This window comes from Lissotriton vulgaris, chromosome 9 (assembly GCF_964263255.1).
Source record: "Lissotriton vulgaris chromosome 9, aLisVul1.2, whole genome shotgun sequence".
Lineage (NCBI taxonomy): Eukaryota > Metazoa > Chordata > Amphibia > Caudata > Salamandridae > Lissotriton > Lissotriton vulgaris.
The window spans coordinates 1,122,763,545-1,122,777,433 of NC_141697.1; the positions used below are offsets into that span (position 1 = coordinate 1,122,763,545).

At 39.6% G+C, this 13,889-nt stretch overlaps 1 protein-coding gene across 2 annotated transcripts in view; it reads right to left on the reverse strand.

Annotated features, from left to right (window-relative positions):
* Nucleotides 1-7,248: 7,248 nt before the first annotated feature.
* CACNA2D3 (calcium voltage-gated channel auxiliary subunit alpha2delta 3) overlaps nucleotides 7,249-13,889 on the reverse strand; it is a 2,559,454-nt gene continuing 2,552,813 nt past the window's right edge. For both annotated transcript variants that reach the window (XM_086939135.1, XM_086939136.1), the window contains 2 exons: nucleotides 12,323-12,400; nucleotides 7,249-7,655 (listed from right to left, as the gene is read on the reverse strand). In XM_086939135.1, coding sequence (XP_086795261.1) covers nucleotides 7,563-7,655; nucleotides 12,323-12,400 — 171 coding nt within the window. In that variant the 3' untranslated portion in view covers nucleotides 7,249-7,562. The remainder of the gene's footprint in view (nucleotides 7,656-12,322; nucleotides 12,401-13,889) is intronic.

A 13,889-nucleotide genomic window follows, 5' to 3' on the forward strand; every position in this document is an offset into this window, starting at 1 on the left:
GGAGGGTGGACAAGCCAGGACGTCCTGGGATATGCTAACACTTCCGCTGCGACAGGGGGGATTGGGAGCTCCGGACATGCACCTTTATGCACTCTGGGCTCAGGCCCAATTTTTGCATTTATGGGTGCACCCGACTCCCTTCCAGCCCCACATGGCTGTAGAGCTTGATGCGGTTGCACCTGTTCCGCTTAAAGTAGCCATCTATAAACCGTCACGCCGCCCACGGGGAGATATAGACTCTTCCGGAACGCTGAGTTGGGCATGGGATAAGCTGCGTAGAATCCCTGTGTTGTACTCTCACTCGATCCCGCTGGTTCAGAGCCCAATGATGCCCTGTGTAGGAGACGGGATTAGTAAGGCGTTAGTACAGAAAATGCAACTCCACACCTTCGCTGATGTGTTCCCTGTTGACGAATTCAGACCACCTCCGACTGTGGACGGGGACCGGACAGTACCCTTTCCCGAGCTGTTTTTATACCATAAGTTACGAACGGCCTGGCGATCCCTTTGTGGGAACTTCCTTGCCACCCCTCCGACTTTGCCTGCACTAGAAAACCTGCTGAAATCCCCCTCCCCACAAATTTGTTAAGCGACTTTACACGCACATGCAGAACACTGCCCCTTTGGTACGGCCTAAATCCCTCCAATATTGTAACAAAGACCTATCCGCCCCATTAACTGAAGCACAGTGGGTGTTTTGCTGTGGACAGCTGACAGAGCTTTCTCCCAACTACAAACTCCAACTGATCCATTTCAAGTATTTGCACAGATTTTATAGAACACCCATAGGCCTGCATCGCATGGGGCTTATAGAAGATGAAAGCTGTTGGCGTTGCAAATACTCCCCGGCTTCTTTCTTACACGTAGCATGGGACTGTCCGGTGATAGCAGACTATTGGACCAGAGTTTTCACCACAGTGAGCCAAATTGTCAGAGGACCCATCTCCTGTCCTCGGTTTACAGGGGTATGTTAAAGATACCCCGCCCAAGTTGCGCAAGTTACATGCTCTGCTTTTATTATATGCTAAACGCCAAATTGCGGTGCACAAGGTTTGGAGGAGGGCACCATCTCTCAAGGGTTGGATTGCGGATGTCACCTACGGGCACACACAGTTAAATGTTTTATGGGAGCTTGTCCCCCCCCCCACTTCCCGACCTTGTGACATCTGGGACCTATTCCTGACATGGGTTTGAGGAAAAAGTGAAGTTGTTGATGCAGAACAACCTGGCAACCCACAGACTACGTAATAGTGTGATGTTGTTCTGGACTTTGTAAATGTACATTATTACATACTGAGGTCTGTGAGCAGTTGTATTTATGTAATTACTGTTTTAATGAATCAAAGGTGGAAGCGAGACAAGACCAACGATTGTATCATGTGCCAATGTATGTACTGTAACTAAGCCACATTTTGAATTACTATAACAACAAACTGGTCCGTTCTGTTGAAATGTTTTTTATTTGCACAAAATGTCAATAAAAAAATAAAAAGTACTTCACTTCCTAGCACACAGGGTGCAGACTACACAATGCTCATCTTGGTGTATACTGTCTAAGCTGATTTGGACAAAAGTCAGTTGGTGGCTTGCGCCCGGTTCCCTAAACACGTTTCAGGGGTAGGTGCTGGTGCAGGTCTTAGGAACCAATAACGCTCCCCGAATCTAGCTCGCATTCCGTTCAGGTGGACGGGTAGGCTCCTCAGCCCGCCAGATTATGTTGCAGTCCTTCAGGATCACATCTAAGTTCTCCTCGAGTGGTTGTTTACGGACACCTATCGCGCCCTCACGACTCAGCGCCACACTCTCTGCCTGTGCTTAGCAGAGAAGCGATTGGAATCAGGCTCTCACCGCAGGGGTGGTCGGGCGATTTCCAGGGCTGTGTAATGAGACGCTTGGCCACTACGAGTCCCAAGTCTATATAGCGAGATGTCGCTTTATGCTTCCCGGATCTGTAATATAATCCCAGTATGCACGCCTCCCAAGACCAATCCAGCTCTCCCTTCATGCACTGTGCTAGGGTCGCAGTAAAGGCTTTCCAGTATGACATTAGAACTGGGCAGGACCAAACTCAGAAGCTTCAATCATAACTCTGGTGTGAAGTGCATCTCAGCAATTACAAAACAGAGGCTGTTTTATATAGTAAAACACTGTCCTTATCTCATTCTGCTAGAGATGCAGAATAACATCCTTACTTAGTCTGGGAAAAGGAGTTGTCTCCTATGAGCACATAATAAAGCAAGGACATTGCATTCTAGTATTTGTGCCCCTGGAACTAAGGGGGCCGATTCACTGAACTAACTTAAGACAAAATCCTAAACTTACTACTTTTGGTGTTCACAGAAGTTAAGATTTTGTCTTAAGTTTGTCTTAAGACAAACTTAAGACAGACTTAAGACAAACTTAAGACAGACTTAAGACAAACTTAAGACAAAATCCTAACTTCTGTGAATACCAAAAGTAGTAAGTTTTGGATTTTGTCATAAGTTAGATCTGTGAATCGGGCCCTAACAGACTAGACTACAGAACAAAAATGTCTACTAAAAATAAATGCATGTGTGACATTTTCTTGTGGCAATGTAAAACATTTTCAAACCAACATCTTAAAAAGATACTAAGTTAAAAGCGAAAATGTAATCACTCTAACTGGAGCTGGAAGGCAAAACTACTTTTCAGTCAGTCTTGTCCCAGACAGCACAAAGTACATTTATGCAAATTGACTTTTGATCTGTATTTATTAGAATTGTAATTTCACCATTAAATCAGAGTTTTGAAACTAGGTGGTAAATAACTTTGAATGACTTCGCTAGCATTTTCCTAAGTAAATATGCAAAAGACATATTTTAATCCCAAATAGTCCTTTCTTATGGTAAATGTAGTTGAACACACTGGGGAAATAGTTAGTAAAACATTAAAATAATTCCTACATGGCAAAGGCACTTCTTCTTGTACATTTGAGCCTGCGATACCTTTATCCTGCAACCCAGTGATGCTCTTGGCATCTGTACATTTTGGTTATATACATGAGTGATTAAATACATACCACAGCCACATATGGCATATAACTACCATGGTACTGGTTCAATTTCCTAGCCATTTACAATGACCTTAAAGGAAAGGTAATAGACAAATTGGATAAAACCATTTTAATCAATATCATCATTAGGGACAGAGCTCATGAACAATGGCTAAGAATAGCAGTGCCACATTGCACGCAATCCCAGTACTAGCAGAAATAGGATACAGAAAAAGGTAAAGAAAAAAGTTGACCATCATGTAGCAAAGGCCTATTCCCTTATTCATCCATCCATCCATCTATCCATTCACACTCTCTTACTTCCTTTACTCTCTCATTAATTATCCTTGCATTCAGTCACTGACTCAGGAAGCCATATACTCACCTGTCCTTTCAACCAACCAATTGTTGACACTTTATAACATTCCCCCACTAATCCATATACACACCCTTCCTCCCGCAATCCCCAAGGAAGCCCTTGCACTCTCAAATAGCCAGGCTGTTGGTTTTGCTTTCCTCCTGCTTTCACTCATTGCCTCCTCTTCTTCTGTCACTGCCTTACCCTGCTGAATTCACCTGCTGCCTTCAGTCACTGCTTGTTCTCCAGCTGCTTTTGCTCAACTATTCTCTCACTGCATCTACCCACGACTGTATGCATGATCTTTTCCTCTCTGGTCACCTCCTTCCTTTCCCTCCTGCCTTCCATGCTAGGTAGCAGAAATGGTGCATACTAAAGTGATGCATGCAGTTCTTGCTGGTATGTGTTTATTTTCCAACACATGCCAAAAAAGCATGCACAAATGTTGTTTCCATTATTTAGCGCACGAAGTCCAGATCTATTGGCTTTGACCATATGCCACTACACCTGCTGCACTAATGATACAAGCGTTAGCACATTAAAGCTGTATCAAAGACAACATATCTGGCTTCTAACTAAAAATGCAGTTATACCTACTGGCTTTTGCCAAATCATGTTTTCCTTTAGCTTCATATGAACTTGTTTTGGCTGTAGAACTTTATTTTAAAGTATTGCAGTTACTTTAACCTAAATATTTTTTTTGTATTATCTGTGTTGTCTACATACTGTGTTTAACGCCTTAACCGCGGCGGTTTTTCTGCCGCGGTGCAGGCGTTCTACAGAGTGGGTGGGGCTCCGTCGGCACGGTGCACGGAACGGGTTAATAAGGATTGTAAAGTCTAAGAAATAGCTTTTGCATCATTGTTATGTAAGGTCCCTAATGATAGCAGTTAATTCACAGATAACTAAGCACATTAACTGGGCATAAGTTATGAACAAAGGGCAATCTTTTTGTGGTCCTCCTTTCAGTCCTCCTTTCAGTGTATATGCGAAAGAATCGCAAAAAAGTATATGGAAATGTGAGAAAGTAGTTACCATAAAAAAATAATAAAGATTCTAAGTTTAGAAAGACATGTTTGTAGACAGGTTAGGGGATACAAATAGACACCATTTGGTGCATACACTTTGGTGCATACAACACTTTCAAAAAGAGGTCTGTGTGAATCTTCAAACCTCATTGCTAAGACATATTTCTACCAGGACATTTATCAGGTGGATCACCCATTATCACAGCTGCAGAGATTTGAATTGTATGGTCCAATAGTCTTGCACTTGGAGGGTCCTAATCACAAAGGTAAAAGTACATTTATAGATTTATTCATGTGCATATTTGCTACAACAACAAGTAGTAACTTTGCACTTTTGCTTTTCACAATTTCTGCGTATAAAGTTAGTCCCAGGTGTAGGTTTACATACAGTGATAGAGCCTCCTACACCAGACTGTATGTGTGTCAAGTTACGACTTAGAACTTTTCATCACTTAGGTGAATACCTCCACCACTGTGATGAAGATCTCCCTATGGTAATGTATAGAGAAATGCATTAATTCCTTGCATGCAGCCACGATTCTGCGCCTGTGTGGCAAAATCGCAAGTGGGCGGGTGCATGACGTATGGGGCCGTCATCAGCATGCAAGGGGTTAACATTTAGTCATCCTTCAAAAAGTAAATAAACATATTTTTATATATACATGTAAAATAATGTTAAGTATTTTTTTTAACAGAGACTAATGAAATAAAATGTTTCAACGATTTAAATGTGTAGTAATAAATTCAATAATTCAAATATATGTAATTTATTTACTATATTGCTTAAAAATAAAACAAAAGCACCTACAGTAACAATTTTATTTGTATTAAATAAGAATTAGAAATTATTAAAAGTTATATATCGAATTATTTTAATTATGTTCAATGTTTTAACAAATATTTAAAAGTTAAACGTGTAATTTAATCATTTAATTCAGTAGAGTTGCTTATTATTTATATATATATATATATATATATTTATGAAGACAGACAGATAGATCGATACATAGATAGATAGATAGATAGATAGATAGATAGACTGATAGACAGACAGACAGACAGATGGACGGACAGACTGAGAGACAAACAGATAGATAGACAGACAGTGAGACAGACATTATTTTCTTTAGGAGTGTGTTACAATACCAGAGACTATCCATGTGTGATGCTGGACTTACTCCAAGGCTGTAGTACATATACTACCTTTTTGAGACCTTTTTGCTGTAGTAAATTTGAAAGGGCAGTTTGTGAATGGCATTGGGCTTACTCTTTTGTGGTTGATATCTGTATTTGAGTATCCCACTCTAAACCCCTCCCCAAGCTCCTCCCACTTAGTTGTAAGTATTGCCCATTTTTCAGACAATCTCCCATCCATCCCACAGTTACTATTAAAATGTATACCTATGTTTGTAGAGATCTAGGCACATGTGCCAGAGACCTCCACACAGAAAGGATGGGAGTGGTGGAGGCATAGATCTTTTTACACTTTTGTAGAAGTACTACTGTAGTTCTACTTCCTGTAATACAAAATGCAGTTGGGTCAAATGCTGAAGCAAATTCCCCTATGCAATCCTGGACAATCCCGACGAAGAAGCTTTAGTGCTGGGCTGAAAACTCCACTCCTCTGGGTCTATTTTATATAAATTTGGAGTAAAGCCACTCATTCTGCTATAGATTCGATTCTGTATCTCTTAAGACAGTTGCATAGCATGCCATAACACAGCATAATATAGTATTACATAACATCAGAGAACACAAAGAGGTGTAACTTGGTCAGATTGCAGGGGAAAGAGATAGGAGTGTGGATTGTTAGAAGTACTCAAAATACAATAATTTTTATACTAACCAAGTTTTATGGCAGGAGTGAGAGTGAGTGAATGAGTGAGTTTGTGTGTGTGTGTGTGTGTGTGTGTGTGTGCGTTTTGTCAGTGTGGGCATGTAAAAATCCAGGGTGAAATCTGACAGACACCCCACCATAACTGACTGAAAGCACCTGTACCCAACTATTTGCTACAGAATACATTTTATGTGGGGGTGTAACCAGCCGCGGTCGGTAGTAGGAGTTCCTGCAGGGCGGTGACGTGGGGAGGGGGAGGGGTAGGGTTGGGGGTATTAATGTATGGATTACGGAGTTTAACAGGTAAGTAAACATATAAATAAATAAAACGAATTTTGTTGCGTGAACTGCATCACCAAATGCAATGTAGTGCCTGCAACGACATTAGTTTTATTTATTTATATGTTTACTTACCTGTTAAACTCCGTAATCCAAACATTACTACCCCGCACCCTGCTCCTCCCCCTTCCCACGTCACCGCCCTGCAGGAACTCCTACTATCGACCGCGGCTGGGTGTGACACTGCAAACAACACCCTGAAGCTACACCCCTGAGAACGCAACACAACAGACCAGAAAAGGGAACCACAAAACAAGAGCGTGGTGGTCAGCAATGAGACTGCTTCACCCACTGATTTGGTACACTGATACTCACTAGGAATAATTGCCCTATTTCGCATTTTGCTCTTTTTTTAAAAGCAATGTTTAATGTATTCAATTTTGGGTCTAAACTAAATCAAGGTAAAGGAGAGCTCTTCAGTGGATTCATTTCTCTATACACATTTGGACTTAAGTAGGGAACCAAATATTGCACAAATCACCACCATTTGAATTTAGAGAGGAATCATTATATGATTCTCCAGAAAAAGAGATGTTTTGAACAAAGAAACAAATACAAAAAAAATTGCACGGTTTAAAAAATATGCACGTAAATATCTTCTTCAAAAATACATTAAGTGTGGAGAACACACATCAGATTAAGAAAGTACCACACACCAAAATCCTAATTTTAATATACTTTATTTAAAAAGTACACCATTTTCAGTTGTTCATGACGTGACAAAGCTGAAAGTAATAATCACCATTGTGTGCTGTCTCTTGTCCTTTTGTGGTTGGTGAGTCATTATCATATGGCGAGTTCACACCTGCATGAGTTGCAAAGTAAAAATTGGTAAACAAGTTTTAAGAGTTTTTTTTAACACGAACAGTTTTAAATTCATGAAATGCTGATGAGTTGATTATATTTCAATTCTTCTGCGCTGTCCCGTTTACTCAGTTCACAGTTTATCCATGTATTTAGCATGCCATGGGTTGCGATCAGTCAATGTCACCTTGAGAAAAACGTCAAAACTAGAGAAAGGAGAACAAAAAGTGGGCGCGCACTGAGACCTAGAACTCCACCGCATTCCCTTGCATTTTCCTGAAAAGGACAAATAAAAAAAATATTCATGTAATCATCAGTATTTTTTTCATGTGTGCTTAAGATCACCATAAGATACTTTGATATTAGCAGACATTGAACACAACACAAGTTCACTCTGAAGAAAAACAGGATCACACTGGTGCTTTCTGTCCTCAGCATCACGTGACCATATAAATGAACGATTGCAAAGTTCATCGACAAATACAGCACAAACATAAGACGAACAGAAACGAGCACATTACACGTCATTAATACAAGAACCACGCGTGCATTAACCAGAGGACAATGAGTAGCACAGAGACAAACCAGCGTTATACATTACATGAACGGTCGCTTCGTCTATTTTGCTTGGAGTGTGCACAGTACTGTAAAATCCCTGAATGTTAATACATTTCTGTACAATGTTGGATGTTTTGCAGAATACAATACCTGGCCAATATAAACTCGAGTGAGAAATGTCTAAACATGTATGCGTTTCGTCAGTTTCTGATTAAAACAGCTGGCCACTAGCTATTCAAAAATAATGGTGGCATGTATCAATTTAAAAGACAACTTCATCTAAACTACCAGAAAGAATCAGATGAAAAAATTTGATTTCGCTTGTAAACATGCATATTTTATCATAGAATGAAGCCGCTAAGAAGATTGTGTGTGTTTTTTAATCATGCAACAAAATTGCATGGGTCATACTGACTATGCCAAGGTCTTTGATTGCCGTCCTGATTCACAGCTAAGAATGAATTATGTTCCAATATTTAACAAATATGATGTAACAGCTTTCCGTCGGTTACTTTAAACAAAACACCCATTGTTTCCTTGATCAATGCACAATGGGCTATACAAAATTAAAATCAAAACAACAACAAAAATTGTATTTATTAAAAGATTATAATGAAACTATTTGAGCAAAGTACTTTTTAGCCTTATGCATTTCGAAATTGGAACAGAAAGTCTCTTAGATTGAAGCCCATTCACACCTTTTACTTTCCCAGGACATTTTGCAAGACATCTGACTTTCCTGTACTATGCCCTAGCTTAGCCAATCATAACTGGGTGGTGGCAATAACCTGGAGCCTCTTTAAGGCTGGGGCCTGTTTTGTGCCAGTTTCACAGCTAAAACCTTGTAAAACACAGTTCAATTACTGGATGATGCCACCCGGTAGGAAGCAGGGGCTTAAAGAAGGGTTTCCTTGTACAGGCCTTTCATTAGTGAATTATGAAATGGAAGGCTGTGGCATTACTCATCAACAACACACAAAAAGCAACTATTCCCACAAACTACAGGAGAAAAACTAAAAACACTAAGCACGGCCCTTACAATGTTTCATCATATAGGCTTTTTGCAGTTAGAATACATATTTGAAAATGATCTCACAGTCCCCGCAGGAGCAAAATGCATACGCCCTTCAATTCACAAAGTATAGATTGGCAAGTGCTAGAAAACACTTCAATATACAACCTAAAATAAACTTTGACCTAAATTTGCTTAAAGTCAAAGAATATATTTCCCATTCTTTTCATTTATTTTTTGATGGCTACATACCTAGGATTTTAACAATATTTACAGTCTTTGCTGTTTGGTAACATTTGCATTAAATTACCCTAGCTAAAAAGCATCGTTAAAAAAAAAAAAAACAAGGGCATTGCCAAACATTTTTCGTGCACAGTGGAGTAACAACTACAGTTTTGAGTCACGAATAGTAAGCAAGGAAGAAGTTTCCTTAGGGCATCCACAATAAACAATGCTTGAAAGTGACTACAAGTGGATGAAAGACTTTTAGATCAGATATGAGAATCGCATATTGAAGGGTACAATCAGTAGTAAATATTAACTACAAGTTATGTCAACAAAATAGAATCTAGTCTTACCGACAGTGCCCAGCACCAACAATGGCATACACTGCCTTAAATGGTGCAACTAAATGCACCGGTCCCAATTGTGGTGAACAGCTTAAGTCAGAGTGAAATGTCTAATTTTCTATAAGCACCTACACTATTCCACAAACTATAATATGCTTCACATGAGAAGATCATACATCTGTTGTGAGGCTTGAGCATGATCCTAAGACTTTAGTATGTATGTTCTCTGACTTTTCGAGTTATACGCTACATGACAGTGTTTCACAACTAGAGTACACTATGGATTGCACACTGGCAGTGAATAAAACAAAATTTATAATTGCAAGCTCTTTGGTTTAACAAGTACATATAGCATATACATTAAAAGAGGGGAAACGTGAGATAAAATACATCTGCAAAATACCAGCTACAGTTTTGGCATTAGCTCTATTGAACAAATTTATAACAAAATTCAAGTTTATTTTTGTCTAAACTTGCAATATATGCATGTATGCATATTTACTTATAGCCAAAAAAAACATGCATTAACAGATGGGGTATGCAATAGTGTTGATTAGTCATTTGTTTATTAGCAGCACCGATTTAGAACATGTATTCATGAATAAGACAGTCATAAACCTGAGTACACATGTGTGCGACCTCACAAGTGTAAAGATTTACATTATTAAGAAATCTGTAAAAGTTTCCAGAAGAACACATAGAAACTTGCCACCGTTGGAGATTTCCAGATTTTGAATGCAATATTTTTGTTAATTGCATTTCGTAGGAGCAAGTTTACACGTTTATAATTGTATACAAGTGTATAGTTCTGTACAAATGTATATTTGCTGATACATAAATATACTGAGCAAGTGCAAATGCTCTTGCTAACTTTTCTTCTACACTGCGAAAATATTTACCCAACAAGAAACCCCGCCCTCAAACTCCTACCAATTTTGATGGTGTTCATGTCTCCTTCCAATCTTGGAAGGAAAACTACTCTTATACTTGTCTGTAGCATATTTCTGATTTTCTCAAAGTGGGAATGTGCTTGAGCTTGAAAATTCCAACACATATTTGAAATTTGTACAAATACTCAGGGAATTTCAGACTGGGAACATCTACTCTCCCCCCTGTGTGTAGAATTATCCACAGTCAAATCCTAGTGTTACTAAATCTTTTTACAGTGCAAAAACAATTGTTGGGAATATAAAAAATAGTTTTTCACAGGTCAAATGATCTACAGTCATATGATAAACTACCCTATTCAAGTAGCAGTCCATTTTCCGATGTGACTGCCAAAGAATTGGGGGTGGTCAGGGAAATCATAATGAAATGCGGTGAATGGGCAGTCATTTTGAACTTAGTACGACATCATAAACTGAGCTAGATGCTTTTTCCACACTTTTGAGGAGACCTTACTCTTGAATGATCCAGGTGTCACATCTGGAGTGAAAGAGGGTATGTGCACCATATTCAATATAAAAATAGAGTGGATATAGAAATGGAAGGCAGCAAACAGAAATCATTCATTAAATGAAAAATTACAAACCAAAAGTTAAAAGTGACATTCCTCAAACTTGCTAACCCTAGCTATGCAAATAATTTCCAATGAATGTATGACATCCATGGATAGAAAAACAGGGTTGCTCCAGCTATTTCCCTATTTATGCGTGCATAAATGAGATCGTTTTGTGACTCAGCAAAACGGGTACAAATTGTGAGAAATCAATGACCTACCTCAAACATGTCATATTTTACACCTGTTTTTTTGTGAATCAGTTTTGACAGAAATCTAATTTCTTACATGTATTCAGAGTGCTGCAGTACGAAATTACAAACATTTTGCCCATGGAGTATACGTAACTTTGACAAACAAATGTTCACATTTAAACGAAATATACTATGCTGATATCTGGCATAACAACTCAACATGTGTGCATAACAACAGTTAATTATCATGCAGGATACAGGCTGGATCCTATTGAGCAGAACATGTCTTGTGGACGGAGCTCAGGTCAGTTTTACAATTGCCCAAATTAATTTTCTACTGACACTAGTCTATTGTAGGAGAAAAAAGCTCACTAAAGCGAAACCACTTTAAAAAAATTGTTAAAATGCACAAAACCTTGGGCCTCATTTATGAGGATGTGCGTCACTTTTACGCCGCCGGCGCGTCACTTTTTGTGACGCACCAGTGGCGTAAAAAATGCGCCTTGTTGCGCCATATTTACAAAGTGACGCGTCTAGGTAGATGTGTCACTTTGTAAACCCCTGTGCCACATTATACCTGCGCCAGGTATAATGTATGCAAGGGGGCGTTTTGACGCAAGAATGGGTCATTGAAGTGACGCAGTGAAATCTATAAGATTTCACTGCGCCATTTCTGGCCACTAATGCGTCAAAATCTTACGCCTGCTTCATGGCAGGTGTAAGACTGACGTAGGCACTATCAACATGGGACTTGCCCATGTGAAAGTACACATTGCTGGAGTTGCGTAACTTTTATGACCGCCTCCAGCAATGCGTCACTTTTATGCCTACAGATACGTCAGAAATACTGACGTATCTAACTCCTTGCGACATGATGCGTCATATTATAAATATGACGCATCAATCATGTCGCAAGAAGTGCGCACTGAGAAGTGACGAATCATTGCTTTCACGCAGTGATGCGTCATTTCTCATAAATGAGGCCCCTTGTATTTGGGAAATACACAGACTATGATGACTGGGATGTAGTTGAAACCAGTGTTAAGCTCATTTGCTTGTAATGCGTGGTAATAGAGACAGGAAATAACTATTTAACAAAATTTAAAACATACTTCCGGGTGAAATCCATGGCAAGATTCTGGCCGTCTTCTGATCTTCTGAGATTTTAAACGTTCACATTTGAGGGATTCGTTATGTTCACAGGAGTTAAGGAGCAATCTTATTGATGGAATGAAACACTTAAATCTAATATGAGACTTTGAAATTTGCATTGGATTCACATTTTAAAATGAAAAAAATTATCCAAACAAGAAACGTATGTCATAATATTCAGGAAAAACCCATTGAAGCCATTTTACAGAATAAGAAAGAGTACATGCCATTGTTCAAATAATTGTAATATGCCAACATTTATCCAGTCTGCCACCTCACGGTTTATCTGTTACAAATGACTTAATATAAAACAATCTCTTCAATATGTAGACATAGCTCGTAAAAAGATAAGAAAGCTCCTTTAGATTAAATAGCAGACTCTAATAATACATTTTATGATGAGGATGCATTTCATGAGAAAATGTGCTTAGCACTTATAAGCGTAAAGACTAAAGGGCATATTTATAGGGATTTGGCGCACGGCAGCGTAGCAAGTCACCCTGATGCGCTGCCCTGCGTCAAAGTGAAAGGGCAGAAATGCACCATATCTGTGGCAAACAGCACATTCCTGTCCTTTTCCACTGCGCAGATGCCATTTTGTCATCCTAGCTCCAACGCAGGCACCGTTCCACCATGTTACAAGGGTGCCCGTGCTGTAGGCCTTCCTGCACAAAAACAATCCTAAGAGGCTTTTCCCTCTTTCTATGTGTGCTGCAGAATGCAGCACACACATAGAAAGAGGAAAAAACAGCCACGGCCAGTGTAGGGCATTCCACCGGGCAATGACGTGGGGTGGGGGGGTTGTAAAATGCGGAAAAGAGAAGAATATAGGTAAGTAACTAGAAAAAAATACTAATTTTGTTGTGCGAGCTGCAACGTCAAATGCGATGCAGCGTGCGCAACAAAATTAGTTTTATTTATTTTTTCGTTATTTACCTGTAATCGTCCGTTTCCCGCATTTTACAACACTTCACCCTACCCCTCCCCCACCCCACATCACCGCCCGGTGGAACGCCCTACACGGGCCGTGGCTGGGAAAAAACAAGGATAAATAAAGTTATTTCTCTTCGTTGTGTCCCCCTCACCCCCCCGGGGAGGTGTAAGGTTTTGACGCATTCCCAGGTTTACATGGTCTTGTAAATCTGGGATGTGTCAAAATCCTAGGGTGTTGCGCAGGAACACCCACTGCAACGTCCCTGGAACGCCTCCCTTGCACAGAATAAGACATTGCAGTGATTTGCACTGCCTTGCCTCACTCCATATCTATGAGGCCATTCAAAGCCACACAAAGTGGCTTTGCATGGCCTCATATATATGATTTGGTGGTTTGTGCCGCCATTGTGTCACAAAAAGTGATGTAATAGCGGTGCAAGGGACTCGTAAATATGCCCCTAAAACCTTACATTTGAAGGCATCCTTCATTGTTTAAAACGTGACAGAAAATCAGACTGCTATATGGATTCACTAATTGTATTTACAATACCTCATTTCAAGGAAAAAATCTGGTTTTCATCACAGCTGATTGCA